The 14,643-nt window shown below is 47.2% G+C and overlaps 1 protein-coding gene across 4 annotated transcripts in view; it reads right to left on the bottom strand.

The window, feature by feature from the left end:
• ZCCHC2 (zinc finger CCHC-type containing 2) overlaps positions 1 to 14,627 on the bottom strand; it is a 45,305-nt gene extending 30,678 nt beyond the window's left edge. For 2 of the 4 annotated variants that reach the window (XM_069808957.1, XM_069808958.1), the window contains exon 1: positions 13,364 to 14,627. In XM_069808957.1, the coding sequence (XP_069665058.1) occupies positions 13,364 to 14,314 (951 nt within the window). In that variant the 5' untranslated portion in view covers positions 14,315 to 14,627. The remainder of the gene's footprint in view (positions 1 to 13,363) is intronic. The other 2 variants (XM_069808955.1, XM_069808956.1) reach the window with 1 other exon arrangement.
• Positions 14,628 to 14,643: the final 16 nt, after the last annotated feature.

The raw sequence follows: 14,643 nt of genomic DNA, 5'->3' as shown, positions 1-14,643 counted from the left end.
ATGTCAGCTATAACTGCCAATATTTCACTGACCTTATTTTAAAAACAGAAGAGGGTGGGGGGCAGGTCACGTGCCTTTAGGGTATCTCAAGCTAGCCAATTCAGGATCATTAGCTCAGAGCTTCAGTGCTAATTTACTGTTAGTATGAACTCTTTCAGGTACTAACCTGTGAAGTCATCTACTTGCTACACTCTAAACAGATTCTCCTCAATTATATTCATGCCCTGTATCTTCAGCCTGCCTCCTCTTCAATATAGGAAATCATGAATAACTGTTTCTATGAGGACAGTCTATGAGGACATACAGTCCTAACAGCTAAATCTATGCACCTCTTACTAACTAAACATTCAGCACACAACCAGTTGCCACCAACACCCTCTCTTCCATAGAGAAAAGGACAGACTGAAAGCTCATCTCCCCCCACATTTGCATGCAGACTTCAAAATTATATGCCAAGAAATACTACTGTTTTAATACAGTGCATAAGGAGGGACAGAACAGGAGATCATACAAGACAGGTAACATGGACAGATAAGTAAGAGAAGAAAGAACAAACTAGGCTAATGACAAATTAGAGAAAAGTATTAAATGAGCATGGACTTCAAGTGGCTTCTCTAGGGTAACAAGAGCCTATGTAATTTTTCCCAAATTAAGATAAAACATTAAAGTATCAATTTACATGTTCTTCAATGACCAGGTCTTGTTAAAAACCAAACTGACCAACCAAGCTAAAATTCAGGCATGTTGTAAAATGTCCAATGATTTCAGATGCAACTGCTTTTGCCAGCTGACCAGTGTAATTCCATGTTTTAAGGAAATGACACATTGCCTTAAGTGAGGCACCTCTATTTATCTGTAACAAGTAGTATAACATATGAACTTATCAAGTACTTAAATGCCATCAATATGCAAATACCATATTGATGATAGCAGCAGTGGCAGCAGCACAGAGGGGGAGAGAAGGTGGTTTTCTGTTTAGCACTACAAATCAGCCAAACACTGTTTTTTACTAAGCACTGGAAGCTAAAACAGAGGGTAGGTTTCTTGGGAAAGCTTGCAAAAGAAGCAAGTTAAATAGAGGACATTCAATGCACCACAAATATTTTGCAACTGGTCTGCATGAAAACTAGAAGGTAAATAAATAGCTGTCTTACTAGTAGCTCTATAAAATAAATAAAATTCCTGGGAGAAATGGATACTTTTTGGAGATATATATTGAAAGTTCGAAGTCTGTTCTCTCATTCAGGATGAAGAACATTGCTCCACTGAAAGACCTTCATAAAAGATGGGTGGAGGAAAAATATAAATCTTCAGACAGTACTCTTATTTTTAAATTCAGGAAGCGTAAGATTCTGGAAATAAATGCCAGAGTATAGGTGATTTTTTTTTTTCCCTGAAGGACTTGTGCAACATGACAGGACAAACCAGCAACTAAGACTAGTTACCTTGTTTGGTACAGAGGGCTCCAAAACTGTCACAACAGGCAGACTAGAATAAGGAAGCACAGAGGTGTCAAAAGGCATCGGAATCCCCTTGCAGTCTGTGAATTCTTCAATGAACTTTTTCAGATTTGACAGATGTACCAACTAAAGCTGGCTTCACCTTACTAAACCAGCTTTACATCATCTATAGCATGGGCACAAACTGCGGCAACTCCTAACAATACATTCAACTCATTTAGGACCCAGTAAGACATCAAGCCTGCCCTGGGCATAGTGTTAATCTAACCTCCATCAGTCACATCAACACAGCAGTACACAATTAGCAAGTGAACATCTATGTGCCTTTAGACTGCACTACAGATGGTCTGAGGAACTGAGCTGACATTCTAGCTGTTTCATCTAAATCAGCGTACGGTTTGTGTTCTACACTGACTGTCAGTAATTTCAGGTTTCAAAGCAATCAGATTTAAAATACAGAGCATGCTTTGTTTCCTCAAGATGCAACTCACACTGGTCCCTAGTCACTCAGTAAACAATCTCAGCAAACTTAACTGTCCTGGTTTCAGCTGGGATAGAGTTAATTTTCTTTCTAGTAGCTGGTATAGTGTTAAGTTTTGGATTCAGCATGAGAAGAATGTTGATAACACACTGATGTTTTCAGTTAGTCTAAATGCTACTTAGCAACAAGTCAAAGATTTTTCAGCTTCTCATGCCCAGCCAGCAAGAAGGCTGGAGGGGCACAAGAAGTTGGGAGGGGACACAGCCAAGACAACTGACCCAAACTGGTCAAAGGGGCATTCCAGACAATGTGACCTCATGTCCAGTATATAAACTGGGGGTGTTGGCCAGGAGGGGTGGATTGCTGCTTGGGAACTAACTGGGCATTGGTTGGAGAGTGGTGAACAACTGCATTGTGCATCACTTGTCTTTCTTGGGTTGTATTTTCACTCTCTTTTTGTTATCTTCCTTTTCATCACCATTACCATTATTATTATTACATTTTACTTTTTCTTTCTAAAATTAAACTGTTCTTATCTCAACCCATGAGTTTTACTTGGTTTCGATTCTCCTTCCCATCCCACCAGGGGCCAGGTGGGAAGAGTGAGTGAGTAGCTGCGTGGTGCTTAGCTACTGGCTGGGCTTAAACCACGACATTAACTATCAAAAGAGTATTTCATGCTTCAAACATCTAATAAATTATGAGTGCAATGTCAGACACGCAAAAAGAAAGGAAAATAGCTGTATACCAACAAGATTGCATTTTAACAGCTTTAGCAAATTTCCTGGTTTAGTTTAATAATAAAAAAAAAAAAAAACAACCCACAAGCATGCTCTGGAGGGAGCCACTTTCAGATCTCTTCAGAACTCCCATTGATACTGTTTCATCAGACATTTCATAACAACTGTGGACATAACCGAACCCAAGCACTTCACTTTTTAAGTGTTAACTCCTGGTCATGTATTATTCACAAAACTGTTGGCATTTGAGCATTAAAGTTACCCTGTTAAAACTGTAATTCATTTAAGACTGTCCATAAAAAGTACTACTACTATGATTAACTGGCTGTGTCCAAACCACATAAGCTAACAAGTTTAGCACATACTTCAGTACAAGATCGAATGTCTTCCTGACATGAAATCCAACAACTGAACCAAGATTTCTAGTGAAGATCAATGCCAATTCTCTGGCGGAAGTGAGGTCTTCCTTAAACTACAGCCACACGCTTTGCCAAAGCAGCTTTGATATCTTTCTTCCACACTGCATACAGAAGATGACAGACATTTGGATTAACTCTTGAGAGAGGCTCTCAAACTATTCACTTTGTTTTACTTTTCTAAGATGTCTTCTTCCACCTCCGAAATCATCAGCATAAGAGCTGAAGGCAGTGCTTCATTCATTTTAAGGAACAAGGTGAGACTTCCACCTAATCAATTACTTTTTTTTTTAAAATTCACAAATGGATCTAAAACCAATCGAATTTAAAGTCAGACCTTCTTTTGCATTCAAAGTCAGGCTATTTGTTTTGATTAATGGAAAAATGAATTACAGTCTATTCTAATAAATAATTGCTAGTTAAGAAGTCAAAGAAATTGTGAGCAGTTTCTAGAAGAGAGGTGTGGAAATAAGATTTACTTCAAAGATGTATTCTGCTCAGCTTATGTCAAAGTAGCATTAACTATTGCTGCTACACTTCCTAATACTAGAAACCTGCTTCTCACCTAGCACACACATCATCTTTGTAGCAGTGTTCAAATATTTTTGCAAAGAATTACTCTAGAATGGTTACTTTTCTATCCATGGCAGTGTTCTGTACCAGGTGAACTACATCCATTTGAAGGCTCCCTCTAAACTGCAAAAAATTACATGGTTCAAACCTGTACTTAAACAAGTCCCGACACCAATGATTTCGGAAATCATCGTTAACTGTAAAACAGTTCATAATTTATTCACTTGAAAAATTCTTCAGCTAGAAAGTTAAACCAGTAATATGTACTGCATGTATTCTGTGAATGACAGCTTTCACAACACCTAGTGGAACACAGGAGGTAGATAGTAGGGTAATCCAGGGCAGTCATAGCTTTACCTTACAGCTTACAGCCTGAAAGGGTTGTTCCTCTGCCAGCTCCAGACCCTATCTTAAGCTGCATTACAACTCTTCACATTTAGTGTTAGCTACTCTGACAGTCCTACATCAAACACTCACAAGTAACTAAAATACAAGTGGCATTGTCAGAGCGGACAACTCTAGCACGCAAGTGACTGGAAAGTCAAGGCAGCCTGGAGGGCCTATGAGCGTTAAGAGTGACATCATGGGTCGCTACCTGGTGCCAGTCACACCACAAACACAAGTCCTTTAAAACTGGGTATGCTGCTGAGGAGTTCCTGTCGATGGTCATGCTGTATAGTGCTAATTGTGCTAGTCACTTCCTGTCAATGAATGAAATGTATGCACACAACACGTGCAAGTGTAAGGTTAATTCTTGCATAAGCCTTTGTCACTGCAAGGCTTTCACATGCAAGAATTCACTGCAGCTCATAGTGCTGCTGCTAATGATTAAAATACAGTGAAGCAAGAAACGTGGGTGGCCCCAAACCAGTTGCCAGATAATTAATTTAATAATCGCACAGATCTTTGTGACAGGCTAGAGGATTAACTACATTTCTCCTTGAAAGTGAAACGAGCTAAGAGAGCACTCTAAAAATTCTCTCCTCTCACAATCTAGACCAGAGTTTTGTGTCCAAGACATCTTTCCTCATATGGTTGAAAGCAAGTACCATATTAAAAAAAAAAAAATTACCTATCACTTGAGATATTTCCCAGGACTGTAAAGATAAGCACCAAATGTCTGAAATGGAGAGCCATCCTGCTCAGAAGGATGTTGCTCTATATAACTAACGTATGTGAGCTGAGCAAATCTCAACTAGTCTACACATGACAGATGTCCAAACTCTGCCTTCTCTTAATGTAGATGCCTGATCAAAAAATGTCATACTAGTATTGGTTTGGCAATAAGTAATGAAATCTGTTATTGGATAGCCTACTAATCATCATGAGCAAGTGACTGATGCACATAAGTCTTCTGATGTTTGCATTGCACTTTCATAAAAGAACTGTTCATGCATCAGCTCTGATGAGCACTAACAAGAGAAACCTGCTTATAGCAGCTGGACAGCTTGATTAGTTCTACATGCCCAAATATGAAAGCTTATTTTTCTGCAAGACTTCAGTAAATGTGCTGTTAGGGACAGCACTACTTAGCCTTGCAGGCTATGCAGATATAAACCGGCACAGCTCATTCCTTCATGTACAAGTGAGAACTGGCAAACAAAACCAGATGAAGGAAGGCATCTTGGAAGAATCAAGGTCTAACTCATGATCATGAGTTATCAGCTACAGCACCTGTACCTTAGAGAAATTTGAGTGATGTCAGAATAATCATTATAGATGCAGTGCCAGTTACAAGACCAAAGCCATGATTTGCTTAAAACAATCCTTACAGGCAAGCTACCACCCTTATTGCTTCCCAACTGTGATACACAGATGTTAGCACAAAGGCTAAACATCACCTCTTAAGAAGCAACAATCAGCTGAAACTGCACGTGTACTTGTGTGCTGCTGAACCCTCTCTCGACAACAGCAGCAAAGAGGAAGCTTTACTCAAGACTGTGCGCAACTACTTCTGCACCCTATCAGCTAATTCTCACTGTTGCTTGGATATAGGGATAGAACATTCGTGCCACCTTATACTTAAACGGAAATCCAGCACATGCATTTAATACTCACAAATGCAAACGTACAGGGCAGCAATGCTTCAAAATCTGTTTAATGTTGACAACCGTTGATGCAAAAGATTGCCTCCCATGCAAAAAATCCACTACTGTGTCTTGGACAAGCTGCTAGCCAAATGCAAGATCAAGAATGAAGACAATTGCTCAACTGACATTGCTGCTAATTTACGCTTTGGTTTGCAAGCTTTGAACTACGCAATGGCACTGTCCGATTGATTTGAGATGCAGAGAGCTGTACTACAAGACTAAGAACAGAATCAGCCTCAAGATCTAAGACCACAATGATCTACCAAACGATCTCTCTTTCAGCTACAGCCAACAAACAACTTAAGTGCTTCCCTGTTAACTCTTTTCACATGCATAATCAACCTCCAGAACAATGCTGCTTATTCCACATAGAATCACAGGCTGGAGAAATGGGCTGACAGGAACCTCGTGAAGTTCAACAAGGGGAAGCACAAAGTCCTGCTGCACCTGGGGAGGAACAACTACAGGCATCACACGACCTGGGGCCTAACCAGCTAGAAAGCAGTTTTGCTGAAAAGGACCCACACATATAAAAATGTATATATGTACACATCTGAAGGGAGGGTGCAAAGAGGACAGAGACAAGCTTTTCTCAGTGGTGCCCAGGGACTGGCCCAGAGGCAATGGGCACAAACTGAAACGCAGGAGGTTCCCTCTGAACATCAGGAAACACTTTTTTTTACTGTGAAGGTGACTGAGCGCTGGCACAGGTTGCACAGAAGGGTTGTGGAGTCTCCATGCTTTGAGATACTCAAAAGCCATCTGGACATGGTCCTGGGCAACCAGCTGCAGGTCACCCTGCTTGAGCAGGGGGAGGTGGCAGACAAGATGACCTCCAGAGGTCCCAGCCAACCTCAGTCATTTTGTGGTTGGTTCTGTGACCAGACATAAAACCCCACAATATGCAAAATAAAAGCCTGACTGGCTGAACGTATGGTTCACATGGATAATGTGCAACTGCCCTCTTAACTTGTATCTAGTAAGCTGGACTGCATAGAGAGAACACACAGTTGCCCAAGAGTGCTTTAAGGCATTATGTGTTTAGCGAAACTATTTTAAGAGCTCACTTGTGAGAGGCAGCAACAAAACACTACAAGGGAGACAGAAACCTTTTGAAAAAACATCAGCTGATTCAGGGAGGAAAAGCACACCATATGACAGATTCAGCAATCACATACTGACTAACTTGCAGCACCCTGAAATCATGAGAATTTTGAGACAAAGGGCATACCAACCTCTTACGCAGCATTAACAACTTCAGCTATCAAGGCCTGTGGCAACTACACTTGAAGTATCAGACATGGCAGCTACAGCAATGATTTACAGTGCTGGGGGAATACCGCACCTTGTGTCTGCTAGAAACGCAGCACATTCTTTCTCTAAGCCTCATTTGCATCTGAGCTTTTAACTGTACTTAAACCACAGTTTCAGTCTAACCTAGCTAGCCCATGACAAAGTGGAGAACTTGAAGGTAAAGCCAGCAATGCAACAGTTCAGATGTTACTGCATCACCAGTTGGTTGCTCATCCAACAACTCTGTTAACTTCAGTGCTGTTACAATTGTCTGTTGAGTGAATAAGAAGAAAATTACTTGAATGTATTAGTTCAGACTGATACCAAAAAATATTCTCACAATGGCCTAGAGTGGCAGAAAGATTTAAAAAAACATTTGCCCCCTAAGAGTGGTTCACAGAAGTACAATTAGTACTGAGAAGAGACAATGCCTTCATTACTACTTTTAACTACTGGCAGAGGGTAATAGGTCATTTTGTCCAATTCTTGAACCCAAGAGGTCTAAGCAGCATAGTTTAAAAGTATTCTTTCATGTATGGCAGTTCCGAATAACAGAAAATCTCTGTCATGTTCTTATCTCACTCTTAAGACACTTCCCAAGGCATTAAATCTCCTTTCACTATTAAAAGTATTTTTACTTTTTTCTCCCCAGAACAAGATTAAGAGGTTGAGGAAAGGCAAGAAGCTCACAAAGGAATGCAGTTTCCAGCCAGATCTCTGAGCATGTCCTCTGCAAGCTTCGGTCTCTGTGAGTATAAACCCTTGGGCTGGGAAGATACTACAGAAATTCACCAAGTCTTGGAGGAAAAGTAGACATTTAGTATTAATTATAGTTAATGGAGAATCAACTGTAGTTTTTTCTAGGGCAGCTATGGCTAGACGCGGATATTAGCAAGTAAATGAGGTGACAGAGATTTAAGTAGACAGAATCCTATAGACTTCAGTGGTTTCACAGATACGGCCATCTTACTGCTGCTGTCTGCATCCTTTTCTGCAGCTCTTCAGAAATTGCTGAGAGTCCCCAGTACTCCAAGCCCCGTGAGATTCCTGCTATCTACAAATAAGTCAAGACTGGGCAACACTGAAAACCGGACCACAGCTTAACAACAGTAATCTCAGAGCAAGCATTAGGAAGTCATGTGTATATTTTCAATGCCCTCAATGCTCTTTCTCACGTTGGCTAAGAAACTGGCATGGAAAATGAGAGGCTGATTAACCACGGTATAAAGGGACTGGGCAAGGCTACAAACTTGTCTTGTCCTAACAGCTCATATTTAGAGCTAAACGACTGAAACAACTGAAAGCAGTGAAAGTTTTTACTCCGCAATTTCCTGGAGCATTAGCACGCACATTTAGACAGAAGCCTTTCATTTTAGGCATTGTCTTTTACCTAGTTATGACTTCCTTTACAGAAGACTTCCAGTAATGTTTCTGGAAACCCTTAACTCCTGTTTGGAGCCAGAGAAATTCCTGTTCAGAGACAAGGGTGTTAGGTTCACTAAGAGAGCTGGAATACTTTTTATCTCAGTACACAAAACTTGTAAAACATTTCTATCTTCCTAGAGCACACCACCATTTAAAAGATCTTTGCCAGGAGTAAAATGACATTTTTCAATCTTTCTGTCTCTTATTTAAAACAGAGTCTGAAGACACACTTTTCCTTATAATCAACTCTATGACACTAAAAAGAGTACACTGCAGTTTGAAAATGGGATTGCCTGTATTTTTGTTTCCACAGACAGAGCTCTTAGATTCTAACATTAAGTTCTGCTACCTTGTTCTGCTGCAAGTCACTGAAGATCAATCATAAAAGCACTCTTCTAATTTGCAGACAAAATATCCTATAAATAGAAGCCTGCTAAGAAAAATACTCTGTAAATAGAAACCTTCCCTTTGTTTGTAAGTAGAGACTTTTTCCGTAAAGAATCCTCCAGTCAGCTAATTATAATACTATTCAGCAAACCATTATCTCCAGGAGATTGCTTATTTCAACAGAACCTTAGTTCTATTACTGTCAAGTATGCCTGATTAAATGTTCCAGTGCCTAACACAAGCCGCATTTATTATGTTAGCACATACTCAGACTTCCTTCAGTATTTCAGCATTCTGATCTCAGATCTTGCATGGGATGGAGCAAGATAAGCAGTGAAGTCAAACAGCTTTGATACTGATGCGCTTATTAAACAAATACAACCAAGACAAGAATTAAGCTACGTCTTCTGTTACATAAACCAATATATATAGTGGTATCAGCAGATTCTTTGCACATTAATGCTTGTTTTATGACTACAGATGTGAATGCTGCTGATTTACTCTTCAACTTTAGATTCGAAGTTTATATTCTGCACTGTTTAATGTACCAATGACTTTTTTCCAAAAGGTGTTATTACAAACTACACCCTCATTTAAAAACCTGCAAATAGTACCAAACGTTTCTACCTTAAATAAAAAAAAACAAAAAAGTATTTCAGAACATTTTCTCAAAGAAACAAATTTTATGCAATTATAAAGCAATCCTACCTCTGCCCAGCCCATCCCAACAGTCCTATCTCCTACGACTTTTGAATTTATCAGCCATTTCCAGCTAAATTTGTTAAAATGTATCACTAAGAAATGTTAAGTTCTTAAAGGATCGTTAAAACGGGAGACCAAGAAGAGCAGCAATCCTATTAATCCTTTGACAAGAAGCAACTTTACCGTGACCTCAATCTTAACAGGCGGCACAGATCCTATCCGGAAAACGTAATCCCAATCATCGGAAAAAGCAAACTGCTTTACGTTCTAGTAAATCACCCACAATTTGTAGGTGAACCCCTCGAGTTCTGCCGCTCGTTACAGCTAAACATTACAGCTCCTTAAGAGCTCAAACCGAGCCATTTTGTTAGATAAGCCACATGCAATAGCAGAGTCCTCGCCCTAAGGAATTCAGAATCTGAACTTGACAAGTAAGCTACCTGGTGCGATCCCAGGTCTGAACTCCATCGCCTCTGCAGGCTGAGTTCACACCACCGTTTCTTGCCACCGGGACATACGATTTCAGGGGACACGCGAACAACGGCTCTCCTGCCGTCTCCAGACCGGCGAGAAGACAGGAGCTGAGAAAGCCCGGGGCTGTCACGGCAGGGAAGACCACCGCTGAGGCAGCAGCCCCTCAGCACAAGACTCCTCCCGCCGTTTACCGGCCCGGTAAGCCGCGCACGCCGCGGCCCGGGCCCCCCCGCTCCCCCCGGGAGGAGGGCCGCGGGACCCCCCCGCGCTCCGGGCAGGGGGCGGCGGCGGGGCCGGAGGGGACCGGGCCCACGCGCCGCTACGTCGGCGCCGAGCGGCCGAGCCCCTGCCCGTTATGCAACAGAGGGCGCCGCGCGCCCCGCCGCGCCTCCCCTCCCCCGGCGGGACGGAGAGAAAACCGCCCTGCGGGCACGTGACCAGGAGCGCAGGCTCCGCCGCCGCCGCCGCCATCTTGCACGGGGGCGGGAAGCCGCGGTGACCATTAGCCGCCGCATCCCTGCCCGGGGAGGGGTCTGGCGGCGCGGCTGGCCGGGGACCGGCCCTTTCGCCCCCACCGGCACGGCGGGGAACAGGGGCTGCGCCCTCACGGGGCGGGGAGGCGCCATGATCCATCCGTCCTCCCCGCAAACAAAGCGAGAGGTCACCCCCTCCCGCCGGCCGTTCTCAGGCCGGCAAAGGGGCGAGGCCTGCGGGCCGTTACGGCGCTCCCCCCTCCCCGCGCCCCCCCCAGAACCCGGCTCTCCCTCTTTAACGGGGCAGGAGAAAGTTCAAGTCCTTCTTCCAGGTGCGGCCATTGCAAAACGTGACAGGAACCGCCTGCTCCGGGCGCTTCCCGGGCGGCCGTGAGGCGCGGCAGCAAAGGCGGCCCGCCGGCTGGCCCCGGGGGGCACGGCCCGGGCCCGGGGAGGCCGGAAGGGCGCGGGGCACGGCGGACGCCCCACGGGCGGGAGGAACGCCGCTCGTGGTGCCGCACGGCTGCTGCCTCCGTGGCCCCAGAGCGGGTTATAAGCAAAGAGGGAGCCCAGCCCTTCTGACCCGAGGCCAGCCGAAGAAAAATGCAAAAGAGGTCTTCATGAACCGTTCTAGTTGACGAAGGCAGAGCCCCGAAGGCACTTAAATTTCAGAGATCAAAGGAGGATACAAAAGCCTGTGGACACCTGACAGGATTTTAAATCAAGCCCAATTTAACAGTACAGCTGCACTTTGCCAGGGAAGTCTTCGACTGTGCTACTAACTCCACTTCCCCCAGCGTCTTAGCTGCCAGGGTCCCACTGTCCCTGTGAACGTGAACTGAAAATACTCAGCAGAAAACCACCGATCCCCTCCATTCCCTGTCAGCCATTATTTCCCAGAAGAGGCTCTGCTGTACTTACAATTTAACCATTAAAAAAGGAAAAAAAGCCTACAGAAGGGATGCCGTTTCAGTCCTGCGTGGACTAGGAAATATGTGATGTGCATGTTCAGCCAAGCTGACTTGGGTCTCTCAGTGTTCCCTGAGTAAACAAAACCTCCACGACTTGGAAGGCTGCTTTTATGCCGAAGCCAGAATGCTGCACAAAACAGGCTTCAATTCCGGTAGTTCATGAGAGCCTGATCTCCTTATGCATTTGGTGGGACACACTGAGCAGCTACAACTGATGTGCCAGTTTCAGGCAGGAAGTATGTTTCCAGTTCTTCGCGCTTTAAACCCACCAAGAACAGTGTCCGGTCTTACCACTTCCTGCAACTCGAACTTCTCCCCCTAAAGATGGACTTCCAGAATTCATTTTGGGATAGAGCTAGACTTGATGCAGGTCAATGAGCCAAAATAAACACTTTTTGGACTTATGCTATGAATTCATTATGACTTCAGTACCGTAACATCTACCCACTAGTTTATGACCTGCCAAATGTGCTTTGGCCTTAAAACGATACAAGCATTTACTTCATGTGTTTGAAGGCTTAGAAATTCATCTGTCTCCTCCAACTACTCCTCAAAAGCATATCCTGTCTTTACCAAACAGAAAACGGAGCCATTCCTTTCATATGGCAGGCAGTGTGAAACAGTTTTCTAGGAGTGGCTGAATTGGATAGCACTGCGAGCCAACTTAGAAGCAAAATCCAAAAGCCCCAACCCTTACTGTTTTGTACCTTCTTCTGTTACATACCCGATGAAAACCTGATGTGTTCGGTTGAACAGCACTATAAACAGCTATCTTCCAGCCCTTTCTTCCCCTTTGCACGAGAGGCCATCTATAGACCAAAAACTGCAGAGCTCCACAACGATGGCTCGGTTGCATAAATACGGGGCAGATTTTAAAGCCAACGCTCGCCAAGAGGGCAGCACTGAATGGCACGGGTGAAAACCTCGGTTTAAACATAGCTGCTGCACAGGAGAACGCTTCAGTGCCACTCACTGAACGTCTTCATTCTCGGTGACAGCCACCTTCTAGCAACAAGTGGCACATCTGCTTTCAAGATGTGCTTTGCTGTTTCCCGACAGCCACCAGAAAATCAGCTTTTCTCTGAACAGAAGCTCCAGTTGTGACATTTGAATTTGCTGCCTTAGTAGAACGATTACCGCCCCTTCCCAAACCTCTTCAGCCACCTTACCGAATGTGGCTTTTCAGAGAACCAGCTTGAGAGCTGCTGACCCCCGACTGCTGCCCTGATCCTTGCCAAGTCCAAGCCTACGTCTCATTTTGGAGGGGGGGCGGGAAGCAGGTTCCACATGAAAATTATTTCAACGCGTTCTATTGTTTCAAGCCCCTAGAGAATGCTCTTTTAGGCCGTACGGTTTCTATCTAGCACTATTACTGTTATTTTTTCAAGTTTAGTCAAGCTGTCGCTTGTACTTCTGCATTGTACAACTTCTCCCGTGGCCTACAGCGTACGAGGCAGCCAGTCAAGCCGGAGCAGTACTCTGCACCCTGCGCTCCAGCAAGGCAGGATTCAAAAAGCGGTGCTCCAGAAAGCACGGCAGGCTAGAAGAAGAAGTCCTCCCTCCCTCCCCAGTTCTACTACGTCACGGTCAGGCACTGTTACATCACAACAATAAAAAGAAATTATTAAAATACTAGAGACTCTACAGCAGCTCGTGGGGGTGGCCAGGGCCTACACTGCCGGGGGGGGCGGGGGGTGTGTGTGTGGGGATCGGACGAGAGACGAGGCGAGACGGGAGGGGCCACGTCCCCGCGGGGGGCTTCGGGGAAAGAGGCAAGCGGCCGCCCCCAGCTCCTAGAAAATCGGGAGGGGGTGAAGGAAGGAGGAGGAAACCGCCTGATGAGATGGCGCAGCGGGAAGAGACCAGGCGCGGCGTTACCTGGGCTTGGTGGCGGCCGAAGCCCTCCTCCTCCTGGTCCCCGCACAAGGCCCTCCGCAGCCGCTCCAGGTGCTCCCGCAGCGTGACCCGCTGGTGGAAGGAAAAGGCCGGGTGCAGCGAGGCCATGGTGAAGAGCAGGAGCAGCTCCTCCTGCGCGCCGAAGCCCAGGCCCTGGGCGGCGGGGAGGCCGGCCTGCCCGTTTTCTCCCGCTCCGTCCATCACCACCACCACGTCCTCCTCCTCCGCCCCCTCCTCCTCGGCAGCGCCCGCCTGGGCCCGCCGCGCCGGGCAGCTCTGCAGGATGGAGTCCACCTGGGGCAGGAGGCGGTGGAGGCGGCCGGCGGCCTCGCGGTTCTCGGAGCCCAGCAGGGCCAGGTAGACGATGAGCTTGGAGCGCACGGCCGGGTCGCGGAAGTCGCCCAGCTGCCCGGGGTCGCTGAGCCCGTTGGCCTTCGCCTCCGAGTCGCGGAGGCAGTGGTAGTCCTTGCGGGCCAGGTCTTCCAGGCAGGAGCCCAGGAACCGCAGCTCCAGCGGGTTGCACAGGTCCAGCAGCCCCACCATGAACTCCAGCCGCTGCGCCGAGCCCAGCACCAGCCCAAACCACTCGTAGACCGTCTCCTTGTCGGTGCGGGCCGCCGCCGAGCCGGGCCCGCCGCCGCCGCCGCCCGGAGCGGTGAGCGCGGCGGGGGGGGGCGGCGGCGGGCCGGGCCCAGGCCCCGGCCCCGGCCCCAAGCCGTGCAGCTGGCTCGGCCTCTCCAGCCCGCACCCCCTCCCCGCGGCGGCGCCCCCGCGGGCCGGCGCCCGGGGCACCTGCTGCAGCTGGAGGTGACAGTCCAGGGCACCGCCGGGCTCCTTCAGCCCCAGCCCCGCGGCGGCTGCCGCCGCCTCTTCCACCGCCGCCGCCGCCGCCTTGTGGCTCGTCTGCTTCAGGGGCAGCTTCATCTTCAGCATCCTCGGCGCGGGGGGGACGCCAACATCCGACGGGGCCCGGCCCGGCGGCGGGGGGAGAGCCACGGGACGCGACGGGACGGGACGGGACGCGGCGCGGCCGGCGGTCAGGAGGAGCCGCTCATGCTGCCGCGGCCCTGCCGGCGCGGGAGAGGCGCGCGCAGGGGCAACGGTCCCGGCGTGTGCGCGCGTGGGGAGTGGGCGGGCGGGTGGGGGATGGGCGGGCCTCGCTCGCGGCGGCGTCTGCGGCTCCCGCAGCCGTTCCCCCTCCCCCCGCCCCGTGCCGTTCCCCAGCGCCCGTGTGCGCGCGCGCGCCCGTGCGGTCCTCGGCG

Source organism: Haliaeetus albicilla, chromosome 21 (assembly GCF_947461875.1).
Source record: "Haliaeetus albicilla chromosome 21, bHalAlb1.1, whole genome shotgun sequence".
Classification (NCBI taxonomy): Eukaryota; Metazoa; Chordata; class Aves; order Accipitriformes; family Accipitridae; genus Haliaeetus; species Haliaeetus albicilla.
This window is presented reverse-complemented; position numbering and strand designations above follow the sequence as displayed.